Here is a 26,620-nt window from a genome sequence, read left to right on the forward strand (position 1 = left end):
CTTAACATCAGGCATTTAATCAAAAGTTTACACAATTTAACTGTAATTTTACTAGTGACTGAGTTTGACAACTATCTTACAAAATTAACAAACATGGAACTGTCAGCTCTCCTAAGCTTCTGTATGCAATTTTGAGCAAATCACTTCCTAAGGCTAGCTTGAGTTGAGTTTAAACCAAAATCTACCAAAAAAATGTGACTTTTCAAATTCTCTTTCTTAGGGAAAATTTTTACAAAGTGTTCTTTAGAGACAACTACCTTTAATAGCTTGATTTGAAAAGGCTCTTCTCAACTGAAGTCAAGCAGGTACAAAGAACTAGAATAAGCATAAGCAAATCTGCTGTTTTAGACTTTTAAGAGTATATAATCCAGTAACATCCAATGACCTGCTTCTATGATTAGTCTACTTCAGATTTTATAAGACTTCATAATTTTAATTGAAATATCCCCCCAGAGTCCCTTTAAATCTGTATTATATAATAGTTCTGTTAAGTTAGCTCCACTTTTTACAATTTTTATACCCTTTATTATATTATAGAAATAGTAACTATGTATTATTAAGAAAAATGGGATGCATTGGATCGACCTTCCCATGGTGCATCCCGTGAGTACCCATTCATTGGGGAAACTGACGATCCTTCCTAGCCGACTGAATCCACATGGATCCCAGTCACTTTCAAAGCCATTAACTGGCTACAGAAGAAGGGCAAACGCTAGAAGAAGAATTAAGAAAAATAAAAAGCTAAATTTCCTTGATGTTTATATTAATAGTGACATGTAATATTCACTGAATTCTTCATGCTTTCCATGCACTCTTGTACTTCTTCACTTCTCACAGCACTGCAAACTCACTGATTACTCTTCTGATCTGTATTTCCCTAAGGCACACACTGAGGTTTTGAGAAACGCAAGCAAATGATAAAGGCCACATGATGCTAAGTAGTGGGATTCTGAGAGGGAGAGAAAGAGAAATAGGTAGTTAGGTAGATAGAACCTTGGCTTTCAGGGAGGGAATGGGACACTGAACTCTGGTAGTGGGAACTGTACTCCTCTTATCCAATGGTCTGGTTGATGTTTTTTATTTTATAAATAAATTTTGAAATATATATTTTTAAAAGCATACATTATTTTTGGAAATTAGGTCATCTACAAGTATTTTAATCATTCCTTTAGTAAATCTACATTAAGGTATTTATTCTTGATATTAGTCTGAGATAAAGCAGTGTGAAAAGACGTTTGTACACTGCTATTTGATGATAATAAAGTTGAAAAGCAAAAACCATACTCGACATGTTAGGTAATAGGAACTGTTGAGAAAATTATGGGTAAGCTGTGAAAAAGATTCTTTAGAGCTACATAAAATTATGTTTTCCAAAAAATCAATAAAACATCAAAAGAGTAAATAAAAGTAAAACCCATGCCTAACTAATATGTCCACATCATAAAGTGTGAATTAGAAAGGAGATGAGAAAAAAATATAGCAATCATTATTTCTCCATGGTAGTAGTATTTCTTTCTAGATGCTGTAGTCTTTTCTTTATACTTGTCTATACTTTGCGAATAGTTTATAATTAGTGAAAATTATGTTTATAATTAAAATATAGATAAAAGAGATTGTATTATGTATTTGAATATATCATATAACTTTCCCGTAATGATTTTGAGTCCTGGTTTAATAATTAAAAAAATTTATTTCTCATGGTGAAACTCTCTCTACAAAAGGATTCCAAAGAAAGAAACATGAGGCTTCTCATAGGAATTCCTAAGTAAAAACGAATCATTTAACAGTACAAGTCAGAGACGTTAGGTGGCATGAGTGTTCCAGATGCTAAGCAACAAAGCGTAATACTTGCCTGAAGAGAGCTTTGAGATTTTCTGGTAATTCAGTTCGACCAGCATACCCTGGGTTCATAGTAATAAATATTCCAACTGATGGCTTCAGCATGATAGCTTCGCCAAGAAATACAAATCTACCATAAAAAGAATGTTGATGAAATTAAATGTGTTCAATGAATATGAATGCACATTGACAAATGCAAACCACTCCAAAACACAGATTATTATTAGGGAACTGATTATTCTGTGTGATTTTGTTTTTTTAAATCGTAAGCATACATATTTTTAACGTGATTTGCAGCATGTTTAGTAAAAATATCTTCCATTCTCCCAGAAGGAATCCTAAGTGTTTGCTTATATTTCAGTATAGTCAAAGTACGCCAGATTGTAAAACTAAAAGTCTGACACTTTAACAATTAATTAACGGTGATGATGCCTTTCCTGCTTTCAGTGTAGATTTTAAGTGCTTAAAAGGGATACAACACAGAGAATGTGCATGCTAAGAAAAGAAGGGGCTCCTTTATAGACTTTGTCTATTTACTCATCCTTCCCTGCCTTCCTCCCTTCCATTTACTTGACAAATATCTACTGATTTCCTCTCAAAGTTAGAATAGCATGATTGTTATGGCAGCTAGTTCTAAAGATAGGCTGTGGCAGTGTTTAAACACAGCACAGTGTTTAAAGCATTGGACTTAACAGACATAAGGTCATGTGTTTGATCCCCAGCAATACATGTCCCCAAGTGATTGATGTTCTAGTTCTCTCTACTCTATTATATAAAAAAATATATATATTTTAAAAAGATAGCCTGTAAATGTATAGAAACCAATTTTGGGAGCTGGGCGATAGCGCAGCGGGTTAAGTGCATATGCGTGGCACAAAGCTCAAGGACAGGTGGTTCAAAGCCCCGCTCCCCACCTGTAGGGGAGTGCTTCACAGGTGGTGAAGCAGGTCTGCAGGTGTCTATCTTTCTCTCCCCCCTGTCTTCCCCTCCTCTCTCCATTTCTCTCTGTCCTATCCAACAACTATGACAACAATAATAACTACAACAATAAAATGATAGGGCAACAAAAGGGAATAAATAAATAAATATTTTTTAAAAAAGAAATCAATTTTATCATTCTAGCTGAGGTGTTGGTGGGAATGTCAGAATTCTGATTATGAATGGAATAATACAAGAGGTCTCTGTGACAATAAATTAAGTCTGGAGACATTCCCCAAAGCAGCTGTCCATTGACCTCCAATGGAAGGAGTGACTGGTCATCTGGTAGCCAAAAATGTTGTAGTCATACGACTGGGTGAAGTTATGAAAGGAACAAGTACAGATAGAATCCAAAGCCCGAACCAAATGAAATTAATATTGGTGAAGAAATGGTGGTGTTGTTAATGATAATTAACTTTGATATGGTACTTTTCCTATGTATCAGTCACTGTTCAAGTGTTTTACATTTAATCACCACAGTGCCCTAAGGAGACATGATACATCCACATTTTACAAAGGAAACCAGCAAAGAAGCTATTATAAGGGAGGGGGAAAATGTAAGGATGTGGAAATCACATGAAGACAGATAAACAAATTGGGAGGGACCGATCATGTCAAATGCTGCTAAATAGTAGGGTAAGCTCATAATAGGAACTGAGCACTGCACTGAGCATCAAAGATAGTGTTTAAAGTGATTAAAATAATAATATACACCTTTAGTGTACTCAACAGTAAAAACACTAAACAAGTATGGGGGAGACAGCATAATGGTTATGCAAAAAAGACTCCAAAGTCCCCCAGTTCAATCCCCGACACCACCATAAGCCAGAGCTGAGCAGTGCTCTAGTAAAATAAGCAAGAAAGCAAAGAAACAACCCCAAAAGATGGGACTATTATTGAAAAATACTTTTTCAGAAATGACTGGGGAGATAGCATAGAAGTTATGCACAATAGTTTTCATGTCTAAGGCTCTGGGGTCCCACATACAATCCCCAGCACCATCACAGGCTAGAGTTGAGCAGTGATCTAGTTAAAATAAATAAATTAATAATAATAATAATATTGCAAAGTTAACCAATCTCTCTTGTGTTATAGATTTCATGGAGTAGAGAGATCAGAACTAGCCAGTAAAGATACAGTTTATGACAGTTTTCCATGTACTCATTCTATTTGTTAGGAGAGAAAAAAACAACATGTCACTCACCTCATTTTCCTGTTTCTGATGGCATCTTGTATCATTTTCACTTGTACTGCCACCACTGACAGAACTTCAACAGAAATGCGATTGAACTCATCAAAGCAGCCCCAAGCTCCTGTTTGCACCAACCCTTTATAGATATTTCCTATAGACTAGATGATGAAATAAATCATTAAGAAAATGTAACAGAAGTGGGAATTTAAGCTATTAGTATGCTCAGTTCTAAAATAGGAATAATGCAGGCAGAATGCCTTTTGAAAGAAAGGTTTACTGAAGCTGGGTCTTGTTACCATGTGCAAGAACCTGGGTTCAAGTCTCCTGGTCCCCATCAGCAGAGAAAGCTTCACAAGCACTGGAGCAATACTGTAGTAATGTCCCTTTCCCTTTTCCCCTAAATTTATCTGTCTCTATCAAAAAGGAAAGAAGAAAAGGGAAAATGGCCACCCAGAGTAGTCATCTAGGCACTGAGCAGAACAATAACCCTGGTGGCAATAAATTAAAAAGTTGAAAAATATTTATTTTCATGAAAGACAGAAGGAGGTGGTTGGTTTACCAGAGCATTGCTCAGCAATGTTTTATTCATCATTTTATAACTTACTTTGTAGTCCATTTGCTCTGAACAGTTGAACACATAGACCATCATGCCAAGGGCACGTCCAAGATCTTTGGTGGTTTCTGTTTTCCCTGTACCAGCTGGGCCAGCTGGAGCCCCACTCATGGTTAGATGAAGTGATTGAGTTAAAGTAATGTAGCACCTTCAACCAACAGAAAACAGAAATATTATGGCCCAATATGAAGTGTCTAGGAAACATTAGGAGTGATCTTTTAAAAAGCTTAAGAAGTCAAAGTCTAGAATGTGGCGGTAGCACAAAATGTTGATATATCTACTATTTGTTCATAGCAATAATAAGGGAATAATATTTTATTCAGAATTTATTTTGAGGCTGACTGTTCAAAACTAATGGAGAATGCATTGCTTTATTTATCTACTTCATTCCCTAAGGGCTGTGTATTTGAATACAAATAACATTTGATTAAAAGTGCTATTGAATTTCTGGTATTTCTAGGTGAAAATACTGCTAGCATGGCAGACTGTACCGCATATTATTTATAAAGGAAAGCTGAGGGAGAAATTTGGGTGATGAATGAATTAAACACTGACTTCATTAAATTGCTATTCAATGAATACATTAAGTGATGGGATAGATAAATATATGAATACATATGCAAATAGCATATAGCTATTTCAATATATAAAGCAAATATACAAAGACCTAATTTATTATATTAAAGTGTATCTTAAGAATTCATTTAGAATATGTTGCTACATGAATATAGATTATGATAACTCTTATTATTGCAGGAAAGATTCAGAAATTCTTAGACTGAGGAAAACGTTTGTTTAGACTAAACTTAATGCTTATAAAAGACAACTAAGGGAGTTGGGTGGTAACGCAGCAGGTTAAGCGCAGGTGGCACAAAGTGCAAGGACCGGTGTAAGGGTCCCAGATCGAGCCCCCGGCTCCCCACCTGCAGGGGAGTTGCTTTACAGGCAGTGAAGCAGGTCTGCAGGTGTCTTTATCTTCCCCTCTCTGTCTTCCCCTCTTCTGTCCATTTCTCTCTGTCCTATCCAACAATGACATCAGTAACAACAATAATAGTATCTATAACAATAAAACAACAAGGGCAGCAAAAGGGAATAAATAAAAATAAAAAAGACAACTAATAACAAGAGCCTTACATGAGGTTTCTGCAGATTTATAATTTTTTTTTTGTTTTAGTACAGGCAGTAAATCTAGTGGGAAGGTATGTATGCAGAGATCAGGAGACCAAGCACGAGTGACTGTTGCACCATTGCATGCTCATCTTAAATAAGTCAACATCAACAAGCCTGTTTACCTCTCCCATAAAGATGAGGTTTATAGGAGGGGTATATGGACAAAGCCAGAGATAAATGTGCTAGAAAACTCAAAAGTGCTATGCTAATAGAAGCAATTGCTTTAAAGTGTTTTCCTCTTCTTTGTATAGTCACTGCAGGCTTAAGTGCATCTCAGGATGACTGGAGTGGAAAGACTCCAGACCTAAGAATCATAGCACTTTTTTTGGTAGTGGGGTTTGCCTTGCTAATCTATTTTTCTGTGGTTTCAAGTTTAGCTGGACATGCTGTTGCCTATATGCTACAGATGACATTTCCTACTTCTCTTCCAACCAGGTATAGTCAATGGCAATACTCCAACCTACATGCTGTGTGCTGAAGTCACATGTAAGGTGACTCCTTAAAGATGCTGTCCCCTTCTTCACTGGCCAGAACACATGTCAAAGTCTCATTTAGCCTTCCAGTGGTTTAGCACCTTGAACTACAAGATCTCTGTCTTCTCTACCACTACACAGTTGAGATACCAGTTTCCATTATAGCCACTGGAGTCTGGGTCTCTCCATAACAGCAATTCACCTTGGAATCTTAATCAAACTACCTGAGTTCCAACCCAGGCTCTCAGTTACTAGCTGGCTGACTTCAGTTTCTGAACCTAAGTACAAAGGGAAAGAAGAGACACCATTTGTTCTGCCTCCCACAGGCAGAGCTGCTCAGCATCAACTAAAAGTGTTTGAAAGGCATTCTTGTATTCATGCAAACTATTCGTAAATAATCCAGAGGATGACATGGAAAACAGATGTATACAATGTGACTCCGTAATCTTATCTGGCACTGTTTACACTATTGAAAGCAACACTCATCTTCCTTTTAACTTCCAACTAAAGCAGTGATTTCATATGACACAGTGAATAATCTATTTGGTTCTTACATAGTGATAATGTAAATGCTTAAATGCTTCTTTCCTTTTCACTTGTCATCTGTGCTTCTTCCCACTCTTCTCTATCTATGATGGCACAAAGATAGTAAATTCTATTTTTTTTGCCTCCAGGGTTATGGGGGGGGGGCTCAGTGCTTACACTATAAATCCACTGCTCCTGGAGGCTGTTTGTTCCCTTTTTGTTGCCCATGTTATTTATCATTGTTATTATTGTTGTTGTTAGATAGGACAGAGAGAAATTGAAAGAGGAGGGGAAGACGGTGGGGGTGGGGGAAGAAAGACAGACAACCAGCAGACCTGCTTCACTGCCTGTGAAGTGAACCCCCTGCAGGTGGGGAGCCAGAGGCTCGAACCGGGATCCTTATTCTGGCCCTTGTGCTTTGCACCATGTGCTTTAACCCGCTGCACTATTGCCTGACCCCCAGATGGTAAATTCTTAGCATCGGCATTATTGACTACTCTCAAGAGATTTTTGTCAAGCTACAAATTTTAGTTGTTCACAGTGAAGGCAGAAGATAAATTCATTAACTCATAAAAGTAACACTGAGGGGGGGGGGGGTTCCCGGAAGATGGCGGACTGAGAAGCTGCTAGTGGCTTGAGCTCTGACCACATCTTCTGGAAACGGTAGGATTTTCTGCCTTTAGTAGGCCAGTCAATAAGGGGTCCTAGCGGTAACACCAAGGAGGTGACTATAACTTAATTTGGGTTAAGAAATAGACTAGAAAAAAAGAGAACAAAAAATTTTTTTCCTTTTAATTATTAAGCACACCGCCTCCCCCCCCCCCAACCAGTCCCTGGGGACCAGCTCCTAGCAGGCTCCCCTGCTAAGCTTCTGTCTTTACCAAATTCCTGTCCCACCAGGGAGTATCATTCATTCTAAGTCTATACCCTTCTGAAAACTCTGGCCTTTTTTCTTTCTAAGTAGCCAACCCCCCCCCCACCTCACCCCACATAGCTAATTAAATAATTAAAAATAAATAAATAAATAAACTCTTTCCTTTCACCGCTCTTTTATGACTGTTCTTTTACTTATCTTTTTCTTTTCTCTCTCTCTCTTTCTTTTTTAATTCTTTTTCTCATTCTTGTCATCCTTTCTTCCTTAATCCTACAGCTTCCAAAGCCACAGGCCCCAGCCCCCACACCACCAAACAGTGTGCTTTTTTGAATTCACTGATAACACATTTGGGAATTATTTTGGGGAAGAATTTTGACTCAGTGTAGACTCTCACTGCGAGTGTCTCTGCTCAACTTCCCTTCCTCCTTTAGCCACCCCTAGAATATACAGTGGATAGTAGATTTGCATAACTTCTATTCCAGCTATCCTTGTCTAGTCCTGAGGTGTTTTTTTATTCTCATTCTTAACAATCAGCTGCCTCTGATCATGAGGTTTGAGGTAATCTGGAACAGGGTTTTTTTTTTTTACCCTGCTCTATTTTATTATGAATATTATATAAAGGCATATATCTTCCCCCCTTTAGGTTGATCAGAATTAACTCTTAGGGTATCTTTCATTGCTAGGGTAGTGGTCATCTTATCTATTGTGGGAGGAACTTATCTCCTTACTCCTACCTCCTCTACAGACTCTCCCGTCCCTCCTCCTCCTAGCTAATTAAAAAAATTAAATTAAAAATAAAGTAATCAAAAAAACCTTTCCTTTCACTGCTCTTTAATTACAGCTCTTTTTCATATCTTTACCCTTTTCTCTCACTTGTCTCTTTTTTCTTTTTCTTTTTTTTTATATCTTGTCATACACTTCTTCCTTCTTCTTTGCCTTTCTGAATTTGTGAATTATTTTGGGGAAGAAATCTGACTCAGAGTGGACTCTCTATGTGTGTATCTCTGCTCTAGTTCCCTTTCCCCTCTTGTTACCCCTAGAATATACAGTGGATAGTAGATTTGCATAACCGTCTATTCTTGCTATCCCTTCTTTCTTTTCTCTTTCTTCTTCATTGGGATTTGGTTACTATTCTTTCACGGACTGGAGAAATTGTTTGGCTAACTGGTAGTGATTAAAGTGCTTCAATACTTGCTTCAGTTGCTACAGTAATTCCTGAGGTTGGTGAGTGCAATTGTCATAAAGGTATTTAATATTTATTAGTGTTGCTTGTACTCAAGACACAACAGCTGAGGAACAACAGAGCATAAAAAAGAAGCACATAAATTTAAAAAATGGGTAGATCAAAAACAAATAAAACTGCTACTCCAATGAATGAAGACAAGAGCCCAGAAGAAACTACAAATCAGCCAGAAGTAACCATAGATAAGAAAAGTATGCAAGCAATAATAAACTTATTAATCACAGAAATGAAAACAACATTGGAGGAAAGGAATGGCAGTATTAGGGAAACAACAGTTGAGACCCCCAAGGAAAATACTGATTATCTTGAGGCAATTAGAGAACTGAAAGCTGAAATAGCTGTAATGAGGAAAGAAGCTGAGGCAAGGGAAAGCAGACTAACAGAAGCAGAAAACAGAATTAGTCAGACAGAGGATGAGTTAGAGAAAACAAAGAAAGAGGTGAAAGAGCTTAAAAAGAGATTGAGAGACACTGAACAACAGAGACATATGGGATGATCTCAAAAGAAGTAACATTCGCATAATTGGCCTGCCAGAGGAAGAAAGAGAGGAAGGGGAAGCAAACATTCTAGATGAAATAATAGAAGAAAACTTCCCAGACCTGAATAACAGAAAGGACATCAAGATTCAAGAGGCCCAGAGAGTACCTAACAGAATCAACCCAGACCTGAAGACACCAAGACACATCATAGTCACAATGAGAAGAAGTAAGGATAAAGAAAGGATCCTAAAGGCTGCAAGAGAGAAACAAAAAGTCACATACAAGGGAAAACCCATAAGATTATCTGCAGACTTCTCCACTCAAACTCTAAAAGCCAGAAGAGAATGGCAAGATATCTATCAAGCCCTGAATGAAAAAGGGTTTCAACCAAGGATAATATATCCTGCTAGACTTTCATTCAAACTAGACGGAGGGATCAAAACCTTCTTAGACAAACAACAGTTAAAGGAGGCAACCATCACCAAACCGGCCCTGACAAAGGTTCTAAAAGACCTCTTATAAACAAGAACATCACCACAATACTGGCAATATATCAGAGCAAACAAAAAAAAATTTTTTTTGAACAATGGCACTACATTAAATACATAATATCAATAAATGTCAAGGCTTAAACACACCCATCAAAAAGCACAGAGTTGGGGGATGGATCACAAAACATAATCCAACCATATGCTGCTTGCAAGAATCCCATCTGTCACAACAAGATAAACACAGACTTAAAGTGAAAGGGTGGAAAACTATCATACAGGCTAATGGACCACAAAAAAGGGCAGGAACAGCCATTCTCATCTCAGACACGATAGATTTTAAATTAAATAAAGTAATAAAAGATAGGCAAGGACATTACATAATGATTAGAGGATCAATCAGCCAAGAAGACTTAACAATTTTTAACATTATTGCACCCAGTGAGGGACCATCTAAATACGTGAAGCACTTACTGAAAGAATTTCTAAAATACATCAATAGTAATACAATAATAGTGGGAGACTTCAATAACCCACTCTGACACTTAGACAGATCAACAAAGCACAGAACCAATAAAGATATAAGGGAATTGAATGAAGAGATTGACAGACTAGACCTCATGGACATTTTCAGAGTCCTTCATGCCAAAAAACTGGAATACTCCTTCTTTTCAAATCCACATAACACATACTCAAGGATAGACCACATGTTAGGCCACAAAGACAGCATCAATAAATTCAAGAGCATTGAAATCATCCCAAGTATCTTCTCAGACCACAGTGGAGTAAAACTAACATTTAACAACAAACAGACAATTATTAAAAGTCACAGAATTTGGAAACTAAACAACATACTCCTTAAGAACCACTGGGTCAGAGACTCACTCAAGCAGGAAATTCAAATGTTCCTGGAAACTAATGAAAATGAAGACACAACCTATCAAAATATTTGGGACACAGCTAAAGCAGTACTGAGAGGGAAACTTAGCCATACAATCACATATTAAACACTAAGAAGAAGCTCAAATGAACGACATTACTGCACACCTCAAGGACTTAGAGGAAGAAGAACAAAGGAACACTAAAGCATCCAGAAGGACAGAAATCACTAAAGTTAGAGCAGAAATAAACAACATTGAAAATAAAAGAACCATACAAAAGATCAATAAAGCCAAATGTTGATTCTTTGAAAGATTAAACAAAATTGACAAACACCTAGCCAGACTCACCAAACAAAAAAGAGAGAAGATTCAAATTAATAGAATTGTAAACGATGGAGGAGATATCACAACTTACACCACAGAAATCCAGAGAATCATGTGAAACTTCTATAAAGAACTATACACCACCAAGCTAGAGAATCTGGAAGAAATGGAACAATTCCTAGAAGCATATGCCCTTCCAAAACTGAACCAAGAAGAACTACAAAATCTAAATGCACCAATCACAGACAAAGAAATTGAAACCATTATTAAGAATCTCCCCAACAACAAAAGTCCTGGACCAGATGGCTTCACAAATGAATTCTACAAAACTTTCAGGAAACAGTTAGTACCCATACTTCTGAAGCTTTTCCATAAGATTGAAGAAACAGGAATACTCCCTTCCACCTTCTATGAAGCCAACACCACCCTGATACCAAAAGCTGATAGGGACAGAACAAAAAAGGAAAACTACAGACCAATATCTCTGATGAACATAGATGCCAAAATATTAAACAAGATCTTGGCCAACCGGATACAGCAACACATCAAAAAGATTGTCCATCACGACCAAGTGGGATTCATCCCAGGAATGCAAGGCTGGTTCAACATCCGTAAGTCAATCAATGTCATTCACCACATCAATAAAAGCAAAGCCAAAAACCACATGATTATCTCAATAGATGCAGAGAAAGCCTTTGACAAAATCCAACACCCATTCATGCTCAAAACTCTACAAAAAATGGGAATAGATGGGAAATTCCTCAAGATAGTAGAGTCTATATATAGCAAACCTACAGCCAACATCATACTCAATGCACAGAAGCTGAAAGCATTCCCCCTCCACTGTCACCGTTATTCTTCAACATAGTATTGGAAGTTCTTACCATAGCAATCAAGCAAGAGAAAGGAATCAAAGGAATACAGATTGGAAGGGAAGAAGTCAAGCTCTCACTATTTGCAGATGATATGATAGTATACATAGAAAAACCTAAAGAATCCAGCGTAAAACTACTGGACGTTATTAGGCAATATAGCAAGGTATCAGGCTACAAAATCAATGTACAAAAATCAGTGGCATTTCTTTATGCAAACACTAAATCTGAAGAAGACATCCAGAAATCACTCCCATTTACTGTTTCAGCAAAATCAATCAAATACCTAGGAATAAAGTTGACCAAAGAAGTGAAAGACTTGTATGCTGAAAACTATGAGTTGCTACTCAAGGAAATAGAAACTGATACCAAGAAATGGAAAGATATCCCATGCTCATGGATAGGAAGAATAAATATCATCAAAATGAATATTCTCCCCAGAGCCATATACAAATTTAATGCAATACCCATCAAAGTTCCACCAAGCTTCTTTAAGAGAATAGAACAAACAATACATTTATCTGGAACCTGAAAACACCTAGAATTGCCAAAACCATCTTAAGGAAAAGAAACAGAAATGGAGGCATCACACTCCCAGACCTTAAACTATATTATAAAGCCATCATCATCAAAACAGCATGGTACTGGAACAAAATAGGCACACAGACCAGTGGAACAGAATTGAAAGCCCAGAAATAAATCCCCACACCTATGGACATCTAATCTTTGATAAGGGGGCCCAAAGGATTAAATGGAAGAAGGAGGCTCTCTTCAATAAATGGTGCTGGGAAAACTGGGTTTTAACATGCAGAAGAATGAAATTGAACCACTTTATCTCACCAGAAACAAAAATCAACTCTAAATGGATCAAAGACCTAGATGTCAGACCAGAAACAATCAAATACTTAGAGGAAAACATTGGTAAAACACTTTCCCACCTACACCTCAAGGACATCTTTGATGAATCAAACCCAATTGCAAGGAAGACTAAAGCAGAAACAAACCAATGGGACTACATCAAATTGAAAAGCTTCTGCAAATCCAAAGAAACTATTACACAAACAAAGAGATCCCTCACAGACTGGGAGAAGATCTCCACATGCCATATATCAGACAAGAAACTAATCACCAAAATATATAAAGAGCTCAGCAAACTTAGCACCAAAAAAGCAAATGACCACATCCAAAAATGGGCAGAGGATATAAACAAAACATTCACTACAGAGGAGATCCAAAAGGCTAACAAACATATGAAAAACTGCTCTAGGTCACTGATTGTCAGAGAAATGCAAATTAAGACAACATTGAAATACCATCTTACTCCTGTAAGAATGGCATACATCAAAAAGGACAGCAGCAACAAATGCTGGAGAGGTTGTGGGGACAGAGGAACCCTTTTGCATTGCTGGTGGGAATGCAAATTGGTCCAGCCTCTGTGGATGTGCAGTCTGGAAAACTCTTAGAAGGCTAGATATGGACCTTCCATATGATCCAGTAATTCCTGTCCGGGGGTTGTTGTTTTATCTGGGCTGGCTTCACGGGCGGTTAACAGCGACTACCAGAGACACACGGATGGGCTGAGAACGCAGTTTAATCTTTATTCACGAACGGGCAAATCACCACACCATACCAGTTCTTAGCAACATCGCCCGCCATATATTCGTCGGGATGCGGCATCATCTAAGTTCATTTCCCACGTCTACACTCGACCGGACCTGCCAATATACGCGGATATCTTCGCCCACCCTGTCCAACGCTTGACGTCTCGTCACCCAATCTGGTACCCTACGCCTACACTGAACTTCTCTGTTCCAGACTCTTGGAAACAAGAGTTGGCAGTCAACTGAAGTAAAGAACAAACACCTCATCGCAGACCCCTGCAAGCGTCAACCCGGCTTTGACCTAGCACATTATGATTGGGCCCTCCTCAATTGGTATCGAACAGGCCATGGCCGGTGCGCCTATGACCCACATAGTCAATGACTGCCACTCTCCAGATTCAAAGGAGGTCTCGAAACTTTACATCAGGCTCAATCTGACGCTGTTGACTGGCTACAGAAGAAGGGCAAACGCTAGAAGAAGAAGAATCCTCTCTCTGCCGCTGCTGCTGGGACTCTGCCCGTCCTTAGCATAGGTGGGCGGGGAGAAAGCGGGGCACGAAACTAGCAAGGAGCAATCCAATTCTTCTCAGAGGTTGGGGGGAAGGGAACATACCAACATGGGGTTATACCCCAAGGACTCCATAACACCCAACCAAAAGAGGTGTGTACTCCTATGTTCATAGCAGCACAATTCATAATAGCTAAAACCTGGAAGCAACTCAGGTGCCCAAAAACAGATGAGTGTCTGAGAAAGCTGTGGTATATATACACAATGGAATCCTATGCAGCTATCAAGAACAATGAACCCACCTTCTCTGACCCATCTTGGACAGAGCTAGAAGGAATTATGTTAAGTGAGCTAGGTCAGAAAGATAAATGTGAGTATGGGATGATCCCACTCATCAACAGAAGTTGACTAAGAAGATCTGAAAGGGAAACTAAAAGCAGGACCTGACCAAATTGTAAGTAGGGCACCAAAGTAAAAACCCTGTGGTGAGGGGTAGACATGCAGCTTCCTGGGGCAGTGGGGGGTGGGAGTGGGTGGGAGGGATGGGTCACAGTCTTTTGGTGGTGGGAATGGTGTTTATGTACACTCCTAGCAAAATGTAGACATATAAATCACTAGTTAATTAATACGAGAGGGGGAAAATTAATTGTATGTCTCAAAGTTTTTCAAAACACAAACTGAATCTTTTGAATATATAGGCTGTGTAATTGATATGCAGACTCTCTCAAAAGCCTAGACCAAGTAGATCACAAGCAACCAATAGCACAGCTATATACAAGATACTGGATACTGTACAGCAAACCCTAACAAAAGGACTTTTCAAAGTTAACCCAATTACCAAATAATGTGATGATAACATTAACTATCGATTGTCTTTTTGAACCCTAAGACAGCAGGAACCTCACATCTCCACTATAGAGCCTCTACTTCCCCCAGTTCTGGAACCCTTGGATAGGGCCCACTTTCCCGTATGCCTCTCCCAATCCATATCAAATAATATTGCATCTGCCGATTGTAACCTAATCAACTCAACGATTGCCACCTCAACATGCTTCAGCTCAGACTGTGTCCAGAGACTTCACGTGTGGAATGACAACCCTTTAGCTCCATTACTCGGGTGAGACCTTTCCTTTCATAGTATTCTCTAATTCCATCCCAGGTAGTTCAGTTTCTAACAAAGTCCCAAAACCTAGATATAGACCAGGTTCTGTGAGAGAGAGCATATGTTCACACATATCCATAAACTAGTGCAAAACATATACCTGAAAGGAGAAGTACACTAGAGTTTGCAGTGAGTACCCCCTTAACACTTCCTCTCCACTATTCCAAGCTTTGGGTCCATGATTGCTCAACAATTTGTTTGGCTTTGCATGTTAACTGTCTTTTCAGCCACCAGGTTCCAGATGCCATCAGGATGCCGGCCAGGCTTTCCTGGACTGAAGACCCCACCAATGTGTCCTGGAGCTCCTTTTCCCCAGAGACCCACCCTACTAGGGAAAGAGAGAGGCAGACTGGGAGTATGGATTGACCAGTCAACATCCATGTTCAGCGGGGAAGCAATTACAGAAGCCAGACCTTCCACCTTCTGCAACCCACAACGACCCTGGTTCCATGCTCCCCGAGGGATAGAGAATGGGAAAGCTATCAGGGGAGGGGATGGGATATGGAGATTGGGTGGTGGGAATTGTGTGGAGTTGTACCCCTCCTACCTTATGGTTTTGTTAATTTATCCTTTCTTAAATAAAAAAAATAAATAAAGTAACACTGACTTTTACTTAACAGACAAGATAAAGAGAACTGCATCAGAAAAACAGAATTTAGAAGCTATACAACATAGTACTGATGAATTAATAAGCAACCTAATATGAATATGTATAAGAATAAAAGTGAGAGAATTCCACCAACTTGCCAGCACCATCAACTCCTCGCGTTACAGAGTTACATTTGAAACTAACCATTTTTCCCTAGATAAAATTACCATGCAGTGATAGTGCAGAACAGAACACTCCTATCATCTTGATATGCCAAGGATTAAATATGAATTATTTTACCAAATAATTCTGCAGAGGTCAGAAAACTGACAACAGATTTCACATTAATGCAAAACAGCCTTACCCCCATGACATTCTGAACGTGGGATTTATTTGGTGTCAAATGATAATGAATGTTTAGTTATCATGGCCCCTTTCCTGCACGACATATATAAGACACACTGCTTCTCTGTCTACCTCTTGTATTATGTTTCTCACCATAGAAACTTTCTTTTAAATAAAGTTTTTCTATTTTTAAAATTTTTTATTTATTATTGGATAGAGAGAGAAATTGAGAGGGGAGGGGAGATAAGAGAGGGAGAGACACCCTCAGCTCTACTTCACCACTTGTGAAGCTTTCTCCCTGCAGGTGGGGATCAGGGGCTTGAACCTGGGTCTTGTACACTGCAGTGTGTATGTGACTAACCAGATGTGCCACCACCTGAACCTGAAACTTGTAAAAAATTTTTGTATGTAGCTTTCAGCCCAGAATTTTGCATATTTGATTCCTTTATCTTTCAGCTCGAGTCTTCCCATTCAAACTATAGTAAATTCTCACATCAAGAGACTTTTTAACATATCACTGCACTTATTATTGTCTGGCATATATTATGCTCAAAGAACTTGTCAATTTATGTGTTTGTGTGTTGTTCCTCTTCATTCCTAGCCACCCATGTACTACACTCAACTGGGAAGTGTGCTCTGTTTAATACCAGAATAGTACTTAGCACAGTCCTTTCTAAGTACTGAGATTTGTTGAATCATTTAATGTATCTATGCTCTTTTCTGCCATTCACTATGTCGTTGTTTTTAAAGTCCATAACTTTGTTCATAAGATTTTTTTTCTTCTTCATTTTGAAGGAGGGGAGGAGAAAAAGAACCAGACATCACTCTGGTACATGTGCAGCCAGGGATCGAACTCGGGACCTCATTGTTGAGAATCCAGTGCTTTATCCACTGTGCTACCTCCCAGACCACTCACTATGTCATTCTTCAAGAATGAATTTGAATAGTCCTAATTTAATTTTTTCTATAAAGATATGCAATGTGGTAGGAGAGATCACAAATTCTATTATCAGGATATTAGCCATTGCTACTGGGGGAACTAAGTCAGGGATCCAATTAATTGGTATAAGAAACATTACTATGAAGGGCAACAAAAGGGAAAATAAATAATTAAAATAATAAAAAAAGAAAAAAGAAACATTACTATGCTCATAATTTTGTAAAATTTATTATCTTTATTTATTGGATATAGAGACAGCTAGAACTTGAGAGAAAAGGGTGAGAGAGAGAGAGTGAGAGAAAGAGAGAGAGAGAGAGAGAGACACTTGCAGCACTGCTTCACCACTCACAAAGCTTCCTTCCTGCAGGTGGAGACAGGAGCTCAAACCTGGGCCCATGCGCATAATGACATGTGTACTCACCAGGTGCACCACCACTCATAATTTCATCACTGGTATATTATAGAGCTTCTGCGATTTTGCTTCCCTTATTCAGTTCTCTTTAACTTGTTTGATTATTTATTAAATTGTATCATACTGCTTCATAGAATTCCTGGTTTTTTAAGTTTTATTTATTTATGACAGAGAGAAACCAAAAAAAAGAACCAGACCATCACTCTGGTATATTGGGACTAGGTTCTGCCTTTACCGCTGTGCTACCTCTCCAGTCTAGTTTCCCAATTTGCTCCCAATTTTCTTTTAAATGTCACAATCACTTGCCCATGGTAGGGGGCTTTCTTCCCCCTCTTTGTTGTTTCTTATCTGTCTCACACCTGCAATCATTACCTGTCTGTCAGGGGAGTGATCACTAGTCGAGGGCTGTTTCCTAGGTATTCGTAGAAGTACTGAAAGTGGGCATCACAAATATTAACAAAGCAGTGTTTCTGGGTGTCCTCCCACTGGTGACGAAGTTGAGACAGCCAAACGAAAGCCTGGGGACTAACAACCTAAACACATCACATGATCATTATACACAGAATATTGGTAGTTTTGATCCATCAAACTTAAGGTATTAAATCAACTCTACTAGTTCATATTTCTTAATTCTGAACAACCTCACTAAAGGGAGGTTGCAAATTATAACTACAAGTAGGTGGCTGCATATTTAATCAGAATATGTGAGTAACGAAAGTTCTCACTTTATGATATTTACTATAAAAACAGAATCACTTTGTTCAAGCAATGTTTTTTCCCCTTTTATGAATCACCCCAGGGGATTTAATTTTTGAAACTTTATACTTACATCACTGAATTAGATAGAAAAATTCACTCTTGTATTTAAATGGCACATAACCCATAATTGCTTCATGTCAGAGGTATAAATAAACTATTTTCAGCAAAATCTATTCTAAAATCAGTCTACTGTTAGTACAGAGATTTCCCACTTCATTTTTTACTGAATCAAGCCAAGAGTGTTTTTTTTTTTTCATTGCTATTTCTTATCTATTTTGCTTCAGTCCTCATTCAGCTTTAGAAAATAATTCTAGACTTTTTTCAAGATACATGTGACAGCTGGTTTTTTGGAAATCACTAAAATTTACAAAATTATCATCTACTAACCTGTCTAATATTTCTCAGCATTAACATACTTATGATAACTAAGAATAATCAAACATTTTTATTTATTTGTATAAATAAAGGAAATATTTAAATAACAATTTATTCTACTCTAAACAAATCACCAGACTGACAGCTTTGGGTTAGCAATTAAAGAACATTATTTACTAATAGCTTTTTTTATAAAAGTTTATTGCTTAATGAACATTTACATATCCTTTGTGCCAAGGATTGTAATACAATTTTATTTAAATAATCTGAGCACTGACAAGAGCTCACCTGGACAGTGGGCTTTGTCATACCTGTGACCCAGGTTCAAGTCTGGCCACCACTACACTGGTCATGCTTTGGCTCTGTGGTGTCTTTCACTCTCTCCTTATATCTTTCTGTCTCTGGCTCTATCTGAAAAAGTCATGTTGTTGTGGTAAAACCCCAACAATTATTGGAAAATAAATTGAGCAAGAACTAGAAAAGCAGCCGAAAATACACAACATATATATTTGCTTAAATTGTTAAAGTAATTGTCTTTTCTTTGATATCACCCCCAGAAAACAAAAGGGATTCAGAGGCAGTAGATGATAGATATGATATATTCATGCTACTTAGCAGAAAAGCATACCTCTAATATTCTATGTAGACATATTTTAGAAAAAAAGTGAGAAAATTCATATTAGACTCTTCCGGTATCTAACATAGAATTTTATTTTAAGAGATAAAGTCATTAATGCACTGAAAAGATTTAGAAAGTAATTAATTGCTTCATTGAAGATATTCATCTGATGGGGCTGGATGGTAGTGCACTTGGTTAAGCGTAATGTTATAGTGTGCAAGGACCCAGGTTTGAGCCCCCATACCCCATCTGCAGGGGGAAAGCTTTGCAAGTGGTGAAGCAATGCTGCAGGTCTCTCTCTTTCTCTTCCTCTCTACCTCTCCCTGCCCTCTCAATTTCTGGCTGTCTCTGTCCAATAAGTACATAAATAAAGATATAAAAATAAAGAAAATTGAAAAGAAGATATGCATCTGACCATGAAAGGAAAATATAAATGGTAATTATTTCCTTAAAAAGAAACTAAATAAAGGCACATTTAAATGGATTAAATCTCTATTTCTCTCTCTTACACACATACACACACAGACTAGATAATCCATGGATGTAATCATCACATGGACCTTGACACATGGAAGTAACAATGTGATTTCTTCCATCCTGGGTTACTTTAATGATCTAGAGGGAAAGTTCTTGACTTGGCAAAACCCTTTGCAATACTAGTCGATATACCTTCATTAGGGTAGTTGATTAGTTATTCCAGATGAAATTCACCCAGAGTATGTACAACAAACTTCTCAAAGCTATTTGAAATAAGCAAACCTACAATGACTTTTTTTTTAAGTAAGTAATATTGACAATAGACACCACCTTTAGGAAGCAGCAAAACATACCAAAAATTTCTGTCAATTACTTACCTTCTGAGAAATAAGTTTGGCCACCACATCCCTGGCATGGACATCTATAGTACAGATTGTCATGATCTTTTGCCTGTCTCCAGGTAGAAGTTCCCCCAGCAAAAGTGTAATCAGTATATTCAATTGAGAAATCTAAAAGGAAATTTTTTTTAAAGAATGTAAAGATTACAAATATAGGATTTACTATCCCTGTTGACTCATATTTGTAAAAAAAAAAAAAAAAAAAAAAAAAACCATGTAGTTTTCAAAGTGATATACAAATAGGACTTATAAAAATTTCACATCATGTGATCAGTGGTACCACTTAAAAGGCCGTACTACTATGACTGCATACAAATTTATAATCTGTGACACATAAAATCCTTGACCAATAACTAGTTAAAGTAGAATTTATATAAACATGAATGTAAGAGAGACATCATCCAAAGGAGTAGAAAATATTTTTAAATGATAGAAATGGGTTATGTAGAGAATAGGAGATGAGAAAAGAGAATAAATCAGAGTCAATGCTTTATTCAAAAAGCTAGATTAAAAAACAGGTTATACAGACAAGAGCAGAAAATGGAAGGAAATATGCATCAAGAAAAAATTTTGGTGACTGTTTTTGGTTTTTATATAATGAGAGAAGATGCCAGAATGTTTAATTGCTGATGGAAATGAATCAGCATAAGAATTAGAAAATCTATTAAAAGGTCATCAGGGAAATTCTCCAAATCCAGAGCACAAGAAACCCAGACTTCAGAGTACAAGGCTCGGATGGAGAAATTGCTCCAGATAGTCAGAGGTTATCTTGCATCCTAACCAGAAGATGGTGCAGAGGGAGGAGGTTCAGCCTACTGCTAGTTAATAGCTGCTCTTTAATGGCACCACTAGATAGTAAGAAAAACATTTACTGAGCACATACTGTGTAAAAGAGGCACTGTGTTTGTGCATGGTTATATACACATATATATTATATATATATTCTAGTATTATACATAATTTTATTTAATCATTACAATACTATGAATAAGGTACTATTATTCTAGTTTCATAGATGAGCTAATTTGTCCATCATCACAGTTATAAACAGTGAAGCAAAAATTTAGTACATGACTCTAGGATTTTAGTGTATTATTTTATGTAAACCTCCCCATGTGGCTACAATATCCACTAACTTGTCAGGCAAGAGTTGACATCTAATGTTTGTAATGAATGAAGGGACATAATTAGATAGCCCCTGTCTAATAAATATATTATAAATTATATAATATATATAATATATAAATATTATATAATTATATTATATATTATATAATTATATATTATATAATTATATATTATACATTATATAATATATAAATATTATATAAATTATTTATATTAACATGGAAACTTTCCAATAAAGAGACATAAACCTTGACCAGCACAGAGGTTTTACACACTATGGAGTCCCAAAGAGGGCTAGCTTTCTTCATGGGATGCTAGGGATGACAGTAAGCTTGTTACAAAATGAAGTGTTAGAAACAGAAAGTAACAGACTCAAAGTCAGAAAGTCTAGTTCCTGATAGCAATACTGGCTGACCTTCAGCTTTGTCCTCATCTAGTTCTTGTGACATGTGATATAAAGGGGTTCATGAGGTGGCATCTGGGACAATAGTTACGAAAAAGATTGTCATGCTTAAGGTTCTGAGACCCCAGTTGCAATCCCCAGCACCACCATAAGCCAGAGATGAGAAGTGTTCTTGTCTCTCTGTATCTTTTCCTGTGTATCTCCCATTAAGTAATATTTTAAAAATAAGAAAACAAAATAAAGAGGTAATGTACATGAATGAATTTAAAGTGATATATCCCTATTTATTCAATGAAATACTACTCTACAATTTAAAAGGATGATATTGTTCCTTTGGGGAGCAAAAGGATGGAACTGGAGGTGATTATGGTTTTACTCATGTGGAATATAGATAATTGAAAGCTGTGAACTTGAAAAAGTGTCAAATTATCTCTAAGACTTTAGAAGAACTGTTGTCATGGTATGTCACAGAACTTCAGTAATGGATGTGGAGTAACTATGCCCCCACAGTCTTATAACTTGTAAGACATTCTTAAATTACCAATTTAACAAGAGAAAGAAAGAAAGAAAGAAAGAAAGAAAGAAAGAAAGAAAGAAAGAAAGAAGGAAGGAAAGAAAGAAGGAAAGAGAGAAAGAGAAAGATCTATGTACCTAAATGTTGTCGATTTAAGTAAGATAGAACAGGAAGAATGTTTCCTTGCAGCAGGAGCAGAGCATGACAATTTCACCATCCTTGGGCATGGCAGACTTCTGAGTCCAGACATATGCAAACCATGGTGGCAAAGTATCTGAGAACTCCGTGAGTCTCAGAATTATGACACCTGGAACTTGTAGTCCAAGTTCAATTGATCAAAGTAAACATTATGCTATAAGTCTGAGAGTCAGCTACCAGGACCCCGAATCCCTTTCAATTGGGGATATAGATGCAATGTCCTTTTTATTTAACAAAAATAGAAATAAAGATCTCTAATCCTGAAACCCACTAATATTAGGTTGTCAGAGAAGTCATGATGCATTTTTGCATAGAAAAACAGAAAAATACGTCAAGACTTTTCCAACAACCCAATATTTCAATTCTAGTAATACCAGGAACAATGGATTTTCATTACAGCCAGAACAAAGGAAAATGCACAAAAGGCCAGGTCTCATACTCACTGACACTGAAGGGCATGTGTTGTGGCATTAGAGTTTATTGTCATCCTTTCCAATGCTCATTTCCTATTTCTCCTTTCATCATATTGCTAAAACCACCAGCACAATATTGAGCAATGAATGTCAGAGATAGTGAGCATAATTACCCCATTCTTGACACTAATGGAAATGATTCTAATGTTTCACCATTAAGCATGATTTTCTCTGCAGGTTTCTGGAAGATAGTCATCATCATTATAATGTTTCCATCAAAAGCTTATATTAGAAATGGAAAAGGTGTAAAATCAGACATCTAAGCACCTACCTAAAGAAAGTGGAAAAAGAGGAGCAAAATGATAAGAAAAGAAGTAATTGAGAGAAAGCAAAAATCAGTGGAAATATAAAAGAGAAAAATGAATGAAAATCAGCTTTAAAAAACATTAATTGATAAACATCCATAAAATCTGATTCTGATAATGAAAAAAAAAAAGAGAGAAAACCCAAATTACCAACACCAGGAAAAAAAAATAAAAAGGGGTTATTCTGAGTGTGCTAAGGAGAGTACTGAGATAAAACAAACAAACTTTATATTTTTAAGTCTGAAACTTTAGATTAGGGGTGAGAGAAATTTTTCTGTAAGGAACTAGATATTAATGTTTTAGGCTTTGCAGGTAACCTGGTCTCTATCACAATGAATTTTTTTTACTCAGAGTATGTCCATATGGTAAAATTCCTAGGCACTAGGTCAGATTTTGCCAGACAGCCAAAAATTGACAGTTCCAGACTTAGGTTAAATGAATAAATATCTTGAAAAACAATTTCCAAAAGTGATAGAAAAACCAAAAGAAAAAAATACGTGACAGCACATAAATAAAATCAATATGTGGTCCAGGAAGTAGTACAGTGGATAAAGCAATGGACTGTCAAGCATGAGGTCTTGAGTTCAAGGAACATGTATCAGAGTGATGTCTGGTTCTTTCTCCTTCTTTCTTATCTTTCTCATTAATTAATAAATAAAATCTTTTTTAAAATTAATTTTAGTTTTTAAATGTTTTTCAAAGACAATTCAAGCCTTGATAACATCACTAGTGACACAAAATAAATGAAATACTTCCTTTTAAAGAGGATAACCCTGATCCCCCAAACTCAGAAAAAATTATAAGAAAATTACAAAGGGAGGATGGGCAGTAGCACAGCGGGTTAAGTGCACATGGCATGCGAAGCACACGGACTGTCTCCTAGTTCAAGCCCCCAGCTCCCTACCTGCAGGAGGGTTCGCTTCACAAGTAGTAAAGCAGCTCTGCAGGTGTCTTATCTTTCTCTCTGCCTCTCTGTCTTCCCCTCCTCTATTTTTCTGTCTTATCCAACAACAACAATAACAATAATAACAACTCTTCTCTCTCTATTTTTCTCTTGTCTTATCCAACAACAACAACAACAATAACAAGGGCAACAAAATGGGTGGAAATGGCCTCCAGAAGTAGTGGATTAGTAGTGTAGGCAGAGAGCCCCTGCAATAACCCTGTAGGCAAAATAAATAAATAAAAGTTATCTTAAAAAATAAAATTACAAATACCCTTGTGAATATAAATTCATGTAAAAATCACTGACAAATATTAATAGAACACAGAAAAAACATAACTATATAAAAGATCATAAGAAAATTTCATTTCAAGAATGTACAAGGCATTCCCAATTTTACCACAGTAGCGGGACGGAAGAGCCAAACCACACAAACACCTTAAAAGATTTTAAAAATTCAACTGCCTCAAGATAAAATCTTTCAGTATGTAGTTAAAAAGGTATTTTCTTTTTTGAGAAATGGCAACAGAAAAAATAACCCTATAACTACTCTTATACTTAATGGTGAAACATTAAATAGTTTCTCCCTAACAGACCAAGATCAGAGTATCTATTGTCACGACTTTCTACTCAAAATGGCACTAGAGGGCCTAAACAATTTAACATACATTTGTATATTTACCTCCTTCCCCTTGAAACAATTGTACTAAAAGATTAATTGGGCTTTTACAAATACATTAGCTATGTGGTAGAAAATTTATTTAGAAATGAAAAAAAACAGTATAGTCTAAACAGCTTTTTTAAATATTGAAGGTTACATATAATATGATTTCAAGGCTTGCTGTAGGTTACAGTGTGGATTTGGCATAAACACAGAAAATATGGGTTAATGGAGCAAAGTAAAACACTAATGAACTCTGGGTAGCTGTGGGCTTGATAGAGTCCCCTATTCAGAGCATTACTAGCATTACTGTGTGTATGGAGAGAGAAAGAGAGAGAGAGAGAGAGGCCATTATAAACATTGGATTGACTTGTCCAATTGTTCTGGCTCAGTGACTAAAAGTGAAGCCACAATTGACTCTAAGCAGCAAAATGAAATATATGTATTTTTCTCATTTATCAGTGTTTTTGTGGTGGAAGATGATTAATGAAAAAATTTTTACATTGCCAATATAAATCTAAAAAATTCTGAATAGTGTCCCAAAACAGTTGTTACTAATACTTGCATTTCTTTTCTTTTCTTTCTTTCTTTCTTTCTTTCTTTCTTTCTTTCTTTCTTTCTTTCTTTCTTTTATTATGCAGTCCCCTGCTACCACAAATTATGCAGTCGAGTTTCCCACATTTGGAGAAATCTCAGGGTCAGCACATCTAGAGTGAAATGGATATGCCTTACCCTGGGAAAACCACCTTTGTGATCATGGTACCTCCCCTGTCAGGTAAGTTTTGCATTCCTTTTCTTTTCTTTTCTTTTCTTTTCTTTTCTTTTCTTTTCTTTTCTTTTCTTCTCTTCTCTTTTCTTTTCTTTTCTCTTCTTTTCTTTTCTTTTTCAATGAAAGCAAGTGCATAAAGCACTATTCCACCATTCATGGAGTTCAATGTCTTTAGTCTTTGTGAATCTTTCATTGGTGACAGAGAAGCAATGTAAGTGCTCTGCTACAGAGCTGCCTCACTGGCCTTTCTCTTCCTTTTCTTTTCTTTTCTTTTTGTGAATTTCACACAGTTAAACAATAAGGGAGAGATTGGGGACTTTTTAATTTTTTTGTTTTACCCGATCCCAAGTCTCCAATACTAAGCAAAGTTCAATCTCAGTTTAAGGTTATGCTATTTTAAACTACTTAAGTTCACTGTTAAAATTTCACAGTATTAGCAAGAGTAATGCTAATTAAAAAGAAAACTAACAGATGCACCAAAGTAAAAACCCTGTGGTGAGGGGTAGACATGCAGCTTCCTGGGGCAGTGGGGGGTGGGAGTGGGCAGGAGGGATGGGTCACAGTCCTTTGGTGGTGGGAATGGTGTTTATGTACACTCCTAGCAAAATGTAGACATATAAATCAGTAGTTAATTAATATGAGAGGGGGAAAATCAATTGTATGTCTCAAAGTTTTTCAAAACACAAACTGAATCTTTTTAATATATAGGGTGTGTATTTGATATGCGGACTCTCTCAAAAGCCTAGACCAAGTAGATTAGAAGCATCCAATAGCACAGCTATATACAAGATACTGGATACTGTACAGCAAACCCTAACAAAAGGACTTTTCAAAGTTAACCCAATTACCAAATAATGTGATGATAACATTAACTATCGATTGTCTTTTTGAACCCTAAGACAGCAGGAACCTCACATCTCCACTATAGAGCCCCTACTTCCCCCAGTCCTGGAACCCTTGGATAGGGCCCACTTTCCCGTATGCCTCTCCCAATCCATACCAAATAATATTGCATCCACCGATCACAACCTAACCAACGCAGCGATTGCCACCTCAACATGCTTCACTTCAGACTGTGTCCAGAGACTTC

General features: G+C 37.0%; 1 protein-coding gene and 1 pseudogene across 1 annotated transcript in view; both read right to left on the reverse strand.

Annotated features, from left to right (window-relative positions):
- Positions 1-26,620, reverse strand: part of DNAH11 (dynein axonemal heavy chain 11) — a 388,706-nt gene that overhangs the window by 228,563 nt on the left and 133,523 nt on the right. The window contains 5 exon segments of the mRNA XM_060196111.1: positions 1,853-1,969; positions 4,022-4,167; positions 4,614-4,770; positions 17,881-18,041; positions 20,116-20,247. Coding sequence (XP_060052094.1) covers positions 1,853-1,969; positions 4,022-4,167; positions 4,614-4,770; positions 17,881-18,041; positions 20,116-20,247 — 713 coding nt within the window.
- Positions 25,399-25,544, reverse strand: LOC132539973 (U1 spliceosomal RNA; annotated as a pseudogene).

The sequence above is a fragment of the Erinaceus europaeus genome, chromosome 8 (assembly GCF_950295315.1).
Source record: "Erinaceus europaeus chromosome 8, mEriEur2.1, whole genome shotgun sequence".
Taxonomy (NCBI): domain Eukaryota; kingdom Metazoa; phylum Chordata; class Mammalia; order Eulipotyphla; family Erinaceidae; genus Erinaceus; species Erinaceus europaeus.